Raw genomic sequence first — 12,896 nt, forward strand, 5'->3', positions numbered from 1 at the left:
TGACCTACGCCTGTAGCCAGGTGCCGCCAACCTTCACCTCCTGCATGTCCGCCTAGCCTTCGTCAGCCCAGTCTTGATGTTGCTCGCCAGCCCCATTGCCTACTTGTGTGGCGCAACCTCCCTGCGCACCTTCCCTGTCCTCCTGTGCTCCAGTCCTATGCGCTGCCTCCTCCAGCCCCTGGTCCTACAGCCAGATGCTGTCACCAATCTGATTGCGCCCGCCCATTGTTTAACAGGTGCACTACCAGAGTGCCCAGTTCCCTGGCTTGCTCCACCTCCAGTTGCATGCATTGCCAGAGCCGCCAGCTTAGCCAGTTGCATCCTGTTCAGCAAAAATTAGAGGTAAAAGAAAGTTTATTAATTTTTTATTCAAATTTGATCTTCTAGAAGGGGGCTTTTGCCCGGGCAAACAATCTCTGTTCCTGCACGTGTCTGGGACACATTTATTGTAGAGATTTTGTGAATTTTGGGTCAGAAATTTGGGGCTTTTGATGTCAGCTCAAACATTGGCAAATGTACATTAGTGACAGTCTGTAATAGACTGAATTTGTGCATTTTGGGACAACAAATTTTGGGGCTTTTGCATTTTTTGTGCTGTTGAGCACTGATTGTGCATTGGACAGCGTGTACACCAGACAGTTTTTTGTCAAAGTGTGATCAGATTTGCTAATTACAGCAGGGTGCTTGTAATTTCTGGAAATTCTCAGATTTTCAGGTTGGGTCCAGCTTGAAGTATTGCTCTTGTGCTCTTTGATCAGTGACGTTTACCATGGCCAATCAGGGACAAGGTGATGTATTCACATGTGTCCAAGGAGGATAGGTTGGATGGCAACAACTATTCTCTATGGTCTTTTATAATGAAAAATGTGTTGATTGCAAAGAATCTTTGGGATTATGTTAGTGGTGAAGAAGTTCTGCCTGGAGTTGTGGCTCTTGTCACATTTCCTCCAGGAGGATGTGGACAAAGGCCCACTTAGCCTACTCAGCCCACTCCAACATAGCCACTTCCCTAGAGATCATTAGCACAAAAGGCTTGGGACACACGGGATGCTCAAGCATTGTTGCTAATTACATTGGCACTTCAGTGGTCTATCATCCTGCATGTATGGTCTACAGCTTCTTCATGAGAAGTTTGGTTGATACTCAAACAAATGTCTATGCAGGATCATCTCAATAAAATTCAAGACTTGCATGAGCGGCTTATGAATGTAGATGAGTATTATTCGGATGCGCAGTTGATCTCTACTACTTTGAATTCATTGCTGCCCTCGTATTTGACCCTTCATATGGCCTTGACTCTCACCATGAGAATTTCTCCGCAGCCACTTACTTTCCTTCAATTGATTAGTTTGCTCTTAGAGAAAAAGCAAACAAGAAAGAACTGTGGGGTGGATGTTATAGCCTTTGAGTAGGCTTTTAATGCAAGGCAGAAGGGCAAGGGCAGACAAGCTAAAAATGCTCCATAGACTTCTGGGACGTCAAATATTTCATTGAGTAGCAAGAAACAGGGGGACACGCAAGCCAAGAAGGGTAAGTGCCACTATTACAAGAAGCCAGGTCACTACATTCAGAATGCAAGAAGTGCGTAGCCAAGGAGTTAGGAATGTTTGTTTTTTATGCACTCTCTATTGCTACTTAATCCGCGTCTTTTGTTGGAGACCGTGACTATTGTTTCTACACTTGCAGTTATGACTCTTCTGGGGCTAATAGAGCATGTAGCTCTATTGAGGATGCGGGTACTTGGTTCTTTGACAATGGTGCTTCTAGGCATATTACATCCTGCAGGGATTTGTTTTCCTTCGTTATTGCAGCTTGTGTTGGCAAGTTTGTGTAGTGTGCTAACAATGCATGATACCCTATTCGAGGTATTGGGAAGATTGTGGTGACAACCATTGATTGCTCTCCTCCATTTGCAAGATGCATTATTTGTGCCAGGCATAAAGAAGAAACAATCTAGGTGTAATTGTTTCTTTCTTGGCTCATCTTGCATCTCTTGGCTTAGCAAGAAACAATCCCCTGTTGCCGCATTCTCATGTGAAGCTAAACACAAGGCTACTTTCACTATCACAGTTGAATGTGTATGGCTGAGACGTTTGTTGGCTGATTTAGATGTATTTGTCACGGAGCCCACTTCTTTGTTTACTGATAGTCAAGAGTGTCATTGCAGAGGTACAGAACCTAGTGTTTCATGCATTTATGAAACACATAGTGATCCACTATCACTTTGTCAAAGAGAGGCTACATGTAAGAGATATCAGCCCTGTCTACTGTCCTACCACCAGTAATGTGGCAGACATTTTTACCAAAGCTATTTCTCGTGACAAATTTGAAGCATTCCACAATGCTTTAAATTTGATCTCCTTTGGTGGGTGGATGATCCTTGTATATTGATCACTCTTCACTCCAAGGGGGTTTGTTTGGTTTGACTCATGCCTACACTCATATAGGAGTATCGGTGATCCTCGGTAGGATATTGGGGCACTTTTTACTCTCCTTTTACGAGAGGTTTTTCTTCCTAGCTTTATTCTCTTTTATTTAATGTGCCTATGTTACATAGTTTAGGCACTTATCGTGTTTAACATCTTTCGGGTGTGAACAGACATTAGCAACCCTAAGGTTTAAGGCTTTTTTTTTCTAGTAAAATGTGGTTGATTATATTACTCAAAAGAACCGATTACAATGGAGTGCTCATGCTCAACAGACTAGCTGGAGCTGATGCAAAGTCACCAATACATCATGTATACGAGCCTCTCAAGGCAGTTTGGGGAGGGTGGGGGCAAGAAGCCATGGAGGGGGGGTGTATCGCCATCTAGGGTTGCCGGCCTGCATCACAAAAAATAGGTCCTGGCTGCCCTAAGTACGCATGAAATGACAATGGAGCTCTTGTTGAGCCCTAGACTCGCCGTGCACCCGATCTCATCGGCCACGGAGGGAGTGGATGATGGAGGTCCAAAGCTCTACTAAGGTTGCCTGTACTGAAGGTCTCTCTCTACCAAAAGCCTCCTGACACCGTGCCTAACAAATATGCCATCCAATAAGACTCTCTATGATCTCTCATACCTCCAAGCGGTCTACTATGGGCTCTAGTACCTAGCGGATGGGTAGAGCCTCCAAACCGACCACTACACACGACCCTACCTCCATAATGAATATCGTGTCGTGCATCTCGCCCTCATACAGAAGGTGATGGCCCTGGCTGCTTGCGTGCCAGTAGAAAGCTCCCCATGAGATACATCCAAGGCTGGGTACTATACGGCAAAGGATGTGGCATGCTCCTCTCCACACGAGCTGCACCTCCTCACATGACCAAAGGCAATGCTTTGGGGTTTCCAGAGGCTGCTGTGTGTAGTGCTTACAACTTCCCTTCTGCATCTGGGCAAGCCAACTTCCCACCGCCAAGCCTCCATGTGACACTAGCCATTAGAAATACGACACCCTCCTCGGCCTCCAGCTATCCCATAGGCGGCACCAGAAAGTCTGTCATGCTTTGCTCCGCCTAGTGTCTGCTACGTGACGGTGCCTAATCCATATCCTCCTACATCAGTACGTATCTACCAATCCTGGCAGTGTACTCTAGAAACCTGGGTGGCTTCTTGGCAACCGTAGTAGCCGGCCATAGCCACTCTCGTGGATCCCACTCTAGCTCATCAAGTGGTCTACCCTCCCAGATCCAAAGGCGCCACTCCTTGAGCTCCTTCCAGAAAACATAGGGGTCCAGTTGCCATGACTTCCCCTGAAGGTCCACCACCCGAATCCTCCTCTACAAAAGGGCAGCTATCCCCTCATCTTGCTGCCCTCTGTCAAGGACCAGACGCCCCCCCTCCTGAACGGTGAAGAAAGTCCTCTACGGGGCACCGCCCACTCTACCTGCCACTTGTAGGGAAATGCCTGCTAGTGAAAACCTAGCTGCCCATACCTCCTCTAGCTCTATCGGCTCTCGTATCGGGGGAGCAAGCCACTCTAGAGGTATTGCTGCGTCTATCTCCCTTCTCAACTCCACTCCTCTCTGGTAGCCTGTTACTCATTGCAACACCTTCTCGTCCGCCATCCTGTATACCTTCCGTCGTGTCTTGATGGTACGTGCATTATGCACTAGGCGGCGAAGCTGCATTATGCAAGATGAAGAGAAGAGCACCAACACGAGGCGATGTACCAAGCCGTCACTAGAAGGACCTGGTTAACCAACAGGGCTTGGCCGGCTAGTGAGAGGCGAGCCGTGCTCCAATAGGTTAGTTTCCTCCGAATAGAATCCAGGACAAGAAGAAACTGTTGGGCAGGAGTAATGTGGAGTCCCACCTGGAACCCTAGGTACTGGACAATCTGCCCTCTGCTCATCCATCTAAATCCTAGGTAGACGCCCCACTCCGTGCTAGAGTCCATGCTAGATTTTGCTCGACTCGGCTAGGACCTCTGCAACCTCCTCTGCTATCCAGTCCCTCTTGCCCCACTCTCTGGTTCAAATCTACTCTATCTGTCTCGTCACCTCCTCCCTCCTATAGATCGAGTTAGGGATCCGACAAGATTGTGTGTCTAGGGTGGATGCTGGGAGATCAAGTGTCAGGAGAACCTGGCAATGATCAAACAATGTGGTGCCTGCCAACTGCTCAATCTGGCCTCCACAAGAGCCTCCCTACTCTCCCACATAAAACTCGTCCATAACTGCTCCAACAGGTCTCCACCTAGCCGCTTGTATCCCCAAGAGAAGTCCAATGACCCCTCCCTTCTATGGAAGGCCACGTCTGTCCAGGCATTGCGTGCTCCTACCGCCAACAGAAAGATCTCCCATGCCTCCTGCTCCTCCCCAGCCATGCCCTGGTAGTTTTTGCCTCTGCCCTGTTGGTCCTCCAAAGCCTCCAGGTTGTTGAAGTCTCCTCCAACGATCTAGGTGTCCACCTCTGGGAGTCCATCCGCGATCTCCACCCAGAACCTGTTGCGTGCCCTAACCTCCGTAGAGGCATAGACATTGAGGACTCCAAGGCATGAGTCCCCAATATCCAATCTGATCCATAGAACTCTCCTTGCCACTATAGTCCCGTGTTCTCGTAAATACGCAGTGAGACTCGGGCCAATAGAGGTGCATACACCTCCACTCCTGCCATGGGTACCTATGGAGTGCTCACAGTAAGTGTGTGAGCTGCCCGAGAGTACCTTCCCTATCCGCTGGGCTTGGGTGGGGGTGAGCTTGTGCTCCTATAGAAGTAAGATGTCGATCCGTCCGGCAAGGGCAGACTGTAGCTCCTGCCGAACAATCAACTTCTTGGAACCACGTGCCCTAGTGTAGTGGAGACTATTCACATTCCAAGATTCAAGGTGTATTACGCTCATGGGGAAACCTCTGACTGACCGATTAGGCCTCTGTTCGGTGTGGAAACTGCAGATGAGGAGGAAAAACTGAGGCATGCAAGTACACTTTGCCACCGGTTTGGACGGCAAACTCCAGTCCCCCATGGTGGTCCTCGGCCGGACCATAGGGGTGATAGATGCCCGAGGTGGTACTATCAATGCATCTATCAGCTATGCTGAGAGTTGTAACTCTGTACACTGGTAAAAACGGGCCGCCTGTGCCAGGGGCCACTCGACCACATCCCTTGGAGCTCTCCACTATGGAGGGGTTGAAAAATAATGCTCAAGTGTGGGACCTCGGCACCAGCCCAGTCCATCACGCAACCAGCCCACTGCTGTGCAAAGAGGGCTAGTCCTTCTTCCATCCATTGGGAGATGTGGTTTGCCACTTGACTCTTCAACTCGTCTATGTGCGTAGTCGTCCAATCCCCTGAGTGAGAGGACTGAAGAAAAAACACGTAGTTTGGTCCATCCGTGGTGCTAGTAGATGGACCTCACCCCTCCTTGACTTACGAACCACAAAGATCCCCACCTCTAGAGGTAGTGAGAACTCTCTGCGCTCCACAACTCTCAGGTAGGACCATGGGCCACTGCGGAAGAACTCCTGTGGCAACAGCTATACCTGTCTCGGGAAAGTGTGACAGGCGGCAGGGGCGGATGAGTTGGTGGCTTTGTGGGAGGGGGGAGACTGTTGGTTCGAGGAGGATGTAGGCGTGTGTGGCTCATCACCTCCTGTGGGAGGAGGGGGGGTGGGTTTGGGGGGGATCACCTAAACCGGGTGCGGATCAGGGGGGGTGCTCGGTAGGGGAGGTGGTGGGGGGGGAAGAGGATCGAGGGATGGACGGAGGTGCGTGGCGGGTTGGGGGGGGGGGGGGGGGGAATTGGTGGCCCTGACAAGGGGGGGCTGTGGGCCAGGGTCAGTGGGGGGTAGGTGTGGGGGGGCTATGGCATCTCGGGTGAGGTAGTCTATGTGGCGCGGGTGGTGGATGTGGGGGGGACTGCAGTCTTGGTAGGTGGGGCGGGCAGGGGGGGCTGTGGAGTGCTCTGCCAAGTGGGCGTTGCTCATCCACCTGCTCCCTGCTGTTGAGGTTGGATCTGAGGAGCTGGCTACACCCCTCCTACCGTCTCCCCTCTGTCGTCTTTGGACCCGTGTGAAGCCGTCAGCATCCACCTGTGGGCCTATCGGCGAAGCCGCCTTGGCTTCGAAACGCGTACAAACTGTTGCCTGATGCCCAAAGTCATGGCAACGCAAGCACTGCCTTGGTTGCCCAGTCACAATGACCTACTGCCTAAAGGAGTGACCTCCTGCCTCAATCTCCAGGAACTTTGGTATACTCTTTGTGTCATTCATGGCCACTCATACCTTTGGGACTCCTGCAGTTGTCATTGCATCCGCAAAGGATGCAAGAAGAACTGTGCCGAAGAGCCGTCCAAAGTCTTTCACTAACTGGCGGTACTCTACTGCCAGCCCCGGGAAAATTAAGGTGACTGGATGTCTGAGAAATCTGTTATGGAGTGCAAATGTCTCCACTGTGAAGCCGCTATACCAAGGAATCATGTGAATGACCCCCTTCATGGAGGCATAGATGCGCTCTCCACTAGCTCACGAGTTGCATCCATAGAGGTGAGTCGAACCATGAATATCCCTTGGCCCATGAGGAGTGCCTCCACGATCTGCGGTGTGCCATTGCGCAGCATGGAGTGGAGCCAGTCCCGCAGTTGGGCCCTCCATGGGGAGTGTCCAATGACCTGACCAAAGATCGCAGTTTCTTTCAACTCCAGCTCTGTGGCACGGATGGCTAAGAGCTGTTCCTTAGAGAGGATGATGCGCAAGGTATTTGGCTGGGGGGCACTCGCAGAATACGCCGGCGTCTGACCAGAGGTTTCCATTGCGCGTCCCTGTTGAGAACCTACCTATCACGCTGCAATGCTACCGAAGGGAGGGAGTTGCTGTAGGGGGAGGGAGCAACCGAGGGCGGGGGGGGGGGGGGGGGGGGGTGGGGGAGGGAAATGGGGGGGGCGGCGATGGCACAAGCGGGGGTGATGATGGCCAGGGGGTGGGGGGGTGATGATGGCACAAGCGGGGGTGCGCACTGGTGGGTGATGATGGCCAGGGGGTGGGGGGGTGAGCAGGGCGGGCGACTGGCGGGGCAATGGGCAAGACAGGGCGACAGGCCACAGGCAGGGCAACAGGCAACGGGCAGGGCAGGGCGACGGGCCACAGGCAGAGGCCATAGGCGAGGAAAGAGGAGGGGGGGGGGGCACCAGCGAAGGCGCCAAGCAGGGCGGGCATGGGGGTGAGGGAGTAGTCGGGAGGTGGGGGTAGCAGGCGACGCGACGGCAGAGCCAAGTCCACCAAGGTTTAAGGGTTGTACTTTGTATCTGCACATTACACTCTTTGATTATTACATTGGGATTTGTGCCTTCACTCTCACACACTTTCTTCACTATCAACTGTACTCTCAGCTGAACTTCGATCTCTGTGCATCCTCTCTCCTCTCACAAGGGCTTGGGTGGCTGAATTGCCTTATTTCCATGGCTACAGAGGCTAGATGAAGAGAGCCTTAGCAGAAGGAAGGTTGAAAATGTACAATCAATGGGTCATGCTTGGTAGTACTTAATAGGGCACAAAAACTTCACTAATTACAAGCACGAAGGTTGAGTTTCATGTCCCTGTTCCAACAAAAGAAGGAAAAGAAAAAGAATTCCAATTAAGAGACACGTCAGCAAAATAGCCTTATGATAATAATGCAAAGTACAAGATAAGCTCTGTATGTGACTACAGAGTACATTGGAAATGAAGTCTAATTTTATGGCTAAGTAAACATCCAGGGTGTCAGGTTATAATGCCATACATGTGTAGCTCAAAAGTGGATGAAGGTGCCGGAGTTCAAAGTATGAAAAAGCATCTGTCCTCCTCATGCACTCAATCATCCTATGATAGAAATTATCCTGCCATAAAAAAGCATCTCCTGTAGAGTGTATGAATAGCCTTTGTCCAAATCCTGAAGAAAGTCTTTACGGTATAAATGTCTTGCAGATAAATGGCATGTTTGCATTTTCGTGGTAGACAAACCAAGCAATAGTGCTAGCAATCAACCCTTTTATGTGGCAACAATAAGGTTGAGTTTCTATGAGCAAAAAATTGAGCCCCTAAAGTACCAAAGATCGAAGAGGCTTAGATTTTCTTTATTTAAATAACATGGTGGGATTATCCTAGTATGTATTATGGACTAACTACCATGTAAACTTCTATCTTTTTAGTCTATTTTGTAGGAAACTTGTTTCTTGCTGCTAACTTACATGAAACTGTTTCATATCTATGAAGACAAAACCTCTCGATTCCTTCTTAGCTGACCTGATGGTCTGATGTAAATATTGCCATTTAATTCAATTATCTTCACGAAAAAAAAAACCCCTCTCAATTCCAAAACTTCTGGATAACTATGGCACTAGGCTTTATGCAGAAAGGTGACTGACTGACATATTATCCTCTGCTTTTGTATTATCACAAGGGACATGGAGGCTGGGCTGGTGCCTGTTGGCCTTGCCATCTCATGAGGATATACTGATTACCTCCCAAAGGTGATAAACCAGCCGAGTGGTTGATACTGAGGTTTCGGGTTGAAGTTTCACACAGTGCATCACTTGGTTGGACATCTGTGTTCACATGGTGTGCACATGAAAGTCCAAGCTTGTTACCACTCGAACACTCAAGTCGGTCCTCTGTGGTAGGGTCACCGAGGAGGGGGATCCTAGTGTGATCAAGCTCAATGGTTCATTTGGCTTGTGACCTATTCTATTCGCATATAGGAAAATGGAAGCATTGCTCTTGGCCACTCTCTTGATGTCATTTCTGTGGAGGGGCATCCTAGTGCACGACCAAGCTCAATCGTTCATTGGCTTGCAAGCTCTTCTATCTGTGTCTAGGAAAATGCCAGGATGGCTCTTCACGATCTCTTGTGGGCATTCAGGTGCGTGTCTCATATCTCAAGAAAACAAAAAGGATGCACATTCCTAAAGGCACCTTCTCATTGAATGGCAGGTTTCATGTGGGGTAATGCTGTAGTTTCTAGGCAAGTGGAACTGGCCCTCTCTTAGGTGCTAACACTCTTATGATTATTTACAACTGTGTTTTTAAAGCTTGGCCACTACCTAGAACCATTTGTCCACAACTTTCTGGTCAAGCTCCAAAAGAAGAAAATCCAGTTGGCAAAAGTAACTGGCTCGCTCAGCAAGTGTAGGAGGATGTCACTGATGTGATTTTCCGAACACTGGAAGTTGATTCATAAAGGGTATTACTTGACTGAACTCTGCTGGAAAGTTCTACTGGTACAATGCCAGAAAATCTGCTGTGCTTTATTAGCAAAAGTACAGTAAGTAAAGGCTGATATTAACAGCGAATCTTGTTCTCAAAATAAATACTTGAACAATACACCTGTTCACACAGTTAGTTCATGTTCATATTTATTCTTGTATTTGTTACAAACAAACTTCTATTCTTCTTTGTTGAGGCTGACCAATGCAGTTATTCCAGCTCGTTTTTGATTATTTTCGAGAGAGAACACCACGATCCTATGTTGAAGTTCGGGAAACATCCTTACTCTGGAATTACAAGTATGCAGGTGTGTATTCTTGATTCTTTTTCCCCCCCCCTCCTCTTGATTTCTACTGGTTTACCAGTAATACACATGGGTGGTGAAGCAATACGCTCATGTCTAAAGATTTTCAAACATTTTTCTGTATTACCTAGATGTTGAGTTTGGTAGAGTTCAAGCGAGGGACATGCTTCAACATTTGTGGACTGGCCCAATATCAAATGCTGCTGTAGATGTCGTTCAGGGTGGACGATCTGTGGAAGTTCGTCCCGTCGGTGTTTCAAAGGTAGGCACATCTGTGATGAAAGGAGCAAATGTATAGATCTGGCAAAGATTATAAAGTTAGTTACTTGGAATATCAGATCAATCCTAGATAACCCATGAAAGTCTTCATGCTCCAAGGCTGTTCCTACACTAGGCTGCCTCCTTTTGAAAGCCGTCCGGAACCTACTTGTATTGAGACATTCGTGCCTTTTTTAATGACAACTTTTTCTTCTGCACTAGCAATATCAAATTTCTGGGATTTCATTTTTGTTGTGCTCTTTGTATAAGATATAGGATTTGTAAACTTAACATGCCCAAAAGCAAGAAACAGCATTCTTGACTAATGGAAGTATGTTGTGCTATAATGTCCTAGTAGCTGCTTTCATAGTTCAACCATTTCAATGATTACTATTCATCTCGACACAACAGAAAGGAAAATGAGATTTTCACGATTACTTGTTGACTTTTTGGGATAGGGTGCTGCAATTGACCGCATTCTGGGAGAGATTGTACATAAAAAGCGAATAATAACACCTATTGACTATGTCCTATGTGTTGGCCACTTTTTGAACAAGGTAATCTTTCACTCAAATTTGTCTTAAGATCATGTGAACTGGTTACTGGATTTGGTGTTCAGTAGGTTTAACAAATGTGAAGTTCTGTATAATATATTAGAACTGGACAGTGGAGACTTGGTCCAGAACACACTTGTTTGGAATCCTTGAAAGGGAAAACTGGTTTGTTTGTGACAGGATGAAGACATATATACATTTTTTGAACCAGAGCTCCCTCTAGAACGTGACTACAACAGCAATGGGAAGCTTCCAGATGGCAGGCAGGATAAAAGCAAGTCTGAAGAGGATCCTATGCTTGAAGACTTGTCAAAGGTGAGTGATGGTACCACAGAGACGAGCATAAGTCATTTGAAGAGCCTACCTGTGGCTGCTCTACCTAACTATAGCAATGGAAACCATGCTATCACTAAAGAAAATGTTCCAGCTTCTGATGACGAATTGGCTAGGCAGGAAGGTTCTTCTGTACTGGACCTTAAAGGAGAGAACTACTTTTCTTGTGCTGTTGGGCGCAAGCGTTCTAATGCCCGTTATTCGCTTCCATCTTCAGAGGATGTGGTCTCTTTCCTTAGGGCTATTGCTGCAAGTTATGGTCCAGCTTTTTCCAGAGATTCTGAACAACCTACTCATGAGTGACATTTCTACCCAGATGAAAAATTCCTTTAAGTAGTGGCATGATGCATGTGAAATAAGTGGTGGCACTGCAGTTGTATAATAGTGGCCTGTTTCCATTGTTAAGCTTGGAAATTTTCGTGACTTGTCTTTTACCCTTGTTATTTGAGTGAAAAGTTGAAGAGTAGAACTTCGTTGTTAGTACTGCCCCACCTTCATATTCACATCTAACAATGTCGTTTGCATTGTATGTTAAATAAGGTTTTCTATCATTATATCTCACTATTCCATCTATTCTGCTGATACATGCACCTGAGACGGCAAAACTGAACTCAGTCAATACAATAGAGGCAGATTATAAAACTCCAAAACTTGTTAACGTTTTCATCTCAAGCATATGATCCAAAGGAACTCTTGAATATCCTTTTATGAGAAAAACTGGAAATTGTTCTTCTTCCATGATCTTCTCGAGCAGCCCCTTTTTCCTGAAACTAAGAAGATAGAGAGGTTTGGACAGAGGAGAGTACCAAGTAAAGCATTCATGAGCTTGGATGTGTTGAGAAAAAGGGAACAAAGAAAAGTATCTACATGAGGAAATGGGTGAACATGTTGCAGTATGGAATGATGCATGCAACAGGGGATGCTTAGATCATTGTTTATAGCTGTGAAATTTGCTGAGCATGATCATATATGATTATAGAAAATGAGCGCAACTTTCAGTGTCTAGAGTAGCAACAAGTCATAATGTTGATCGGAGGAATTTGTACTTAGCAGAAGGTGTTCTTAAGAGTTATGTTGGAGGGATTATTGAAGTGTCATGATGTATCAAGATGTAAAGCAATTAATTGTTGCATTTTGGATTAAGAAAATTTACCTTTTACGTGATAGCCGTAATATCTACAATTCAAGCATAAGTTGAAAGCAATGGGTGATTGGATCAAAGCATTTTCTATATCTTTCAAGTCATCTTTAATGAGCTTATATGCTTCAAGTGTTCAATTGTATTCCATGTTGAGCAACCTATAAATGCCAATGATACAAGATGAGCAACCTATAAATTGGGCAAGTTGAGGGATTGGACTTAAATTATATAGGAAATGAGATGGACTGAGAGAAGTTAGAAATTGGCTGTTCCATGTTTACTGTTTATTATTATTATTATTATTCCAGTCACTAAACAGTCCCAAAAGGGCTTTTTTACTTTTTGTGCATCACACGAGATTTTTTTATGGCTCTATTAGCTTAATCTTTACACCTTCCTTTAGTGAGAGGTGATGTCCCCCTGACTTTACAACTATCCTTTAGGGAGAAGTTATTGTCCATTAATATTATTATTGCTATTATTCTCCATATCTCAATCCATGGAGTTTGTGCGTGGATCGGCATGAAAGCTATGGAGTGAAGGTGCATGAAAATGAGGTGCACTGGTATTGTCCTGTCGTCATAATCAAAAGACACATTATTTTGGTTTCATTGTTGGAGGCACACACTATCTTTGCTTTGCCGA

General features: G+C 46.7%; 1 protein-coding gene across 1 annotated transcript in view; it reads left to right on the forward strand.

The window, feature by feature from the left end:
* LOC148009557 (alpha,alpha-trehalose-phosphate synthase [UDP-forming] 1-like) overlaps window positions 1–12,201 on the forward strand; it is a 199,563-nt gene extending 187,362 nt beyond the window's left edge. The window contains exons 14-17 of the mRNA XM_087673029.1: window positions 9,881–9,968; window positions 10,097–10,227; window positions 10,682–10,780; window positions 10,958–12,201. Coding sequence (XP_087529155.1) covers window positions 9,881–9,968; window positions 10,097–10,227; window positions 10,682–10,780; window positions 10,958–11,413 — 774 coding nt within the window. The 3' untranslated portion in view covers window positions 11,414–12,201. The remainder of the gene's footprint in view (window positions 1–9,880; window positions 9,969–10,096; window positions 10,228–10,681; window positions 10,781–10,957) is intronic.
* Window positions 12,202–12,896: the final 695 nt, after the last annotated feature.

The sequence above is a fragment of the Lygodium microphyllum genome, chromosome 30 (assembly GCF_053477565.2).
Source record: "Lygodium microphyllum isolate KBCC chromosome 30, Lygodium_microphyllum_v1.1.10, whole genome shotgun sequence".
Classification (NCBI taxonomy): Eukaryota; Viridiplantae; Streptophyta; class Polypodiopsida; order Schizaeales; family Lygodiaceae; genus Lygodium; species Lygodium microphyllum.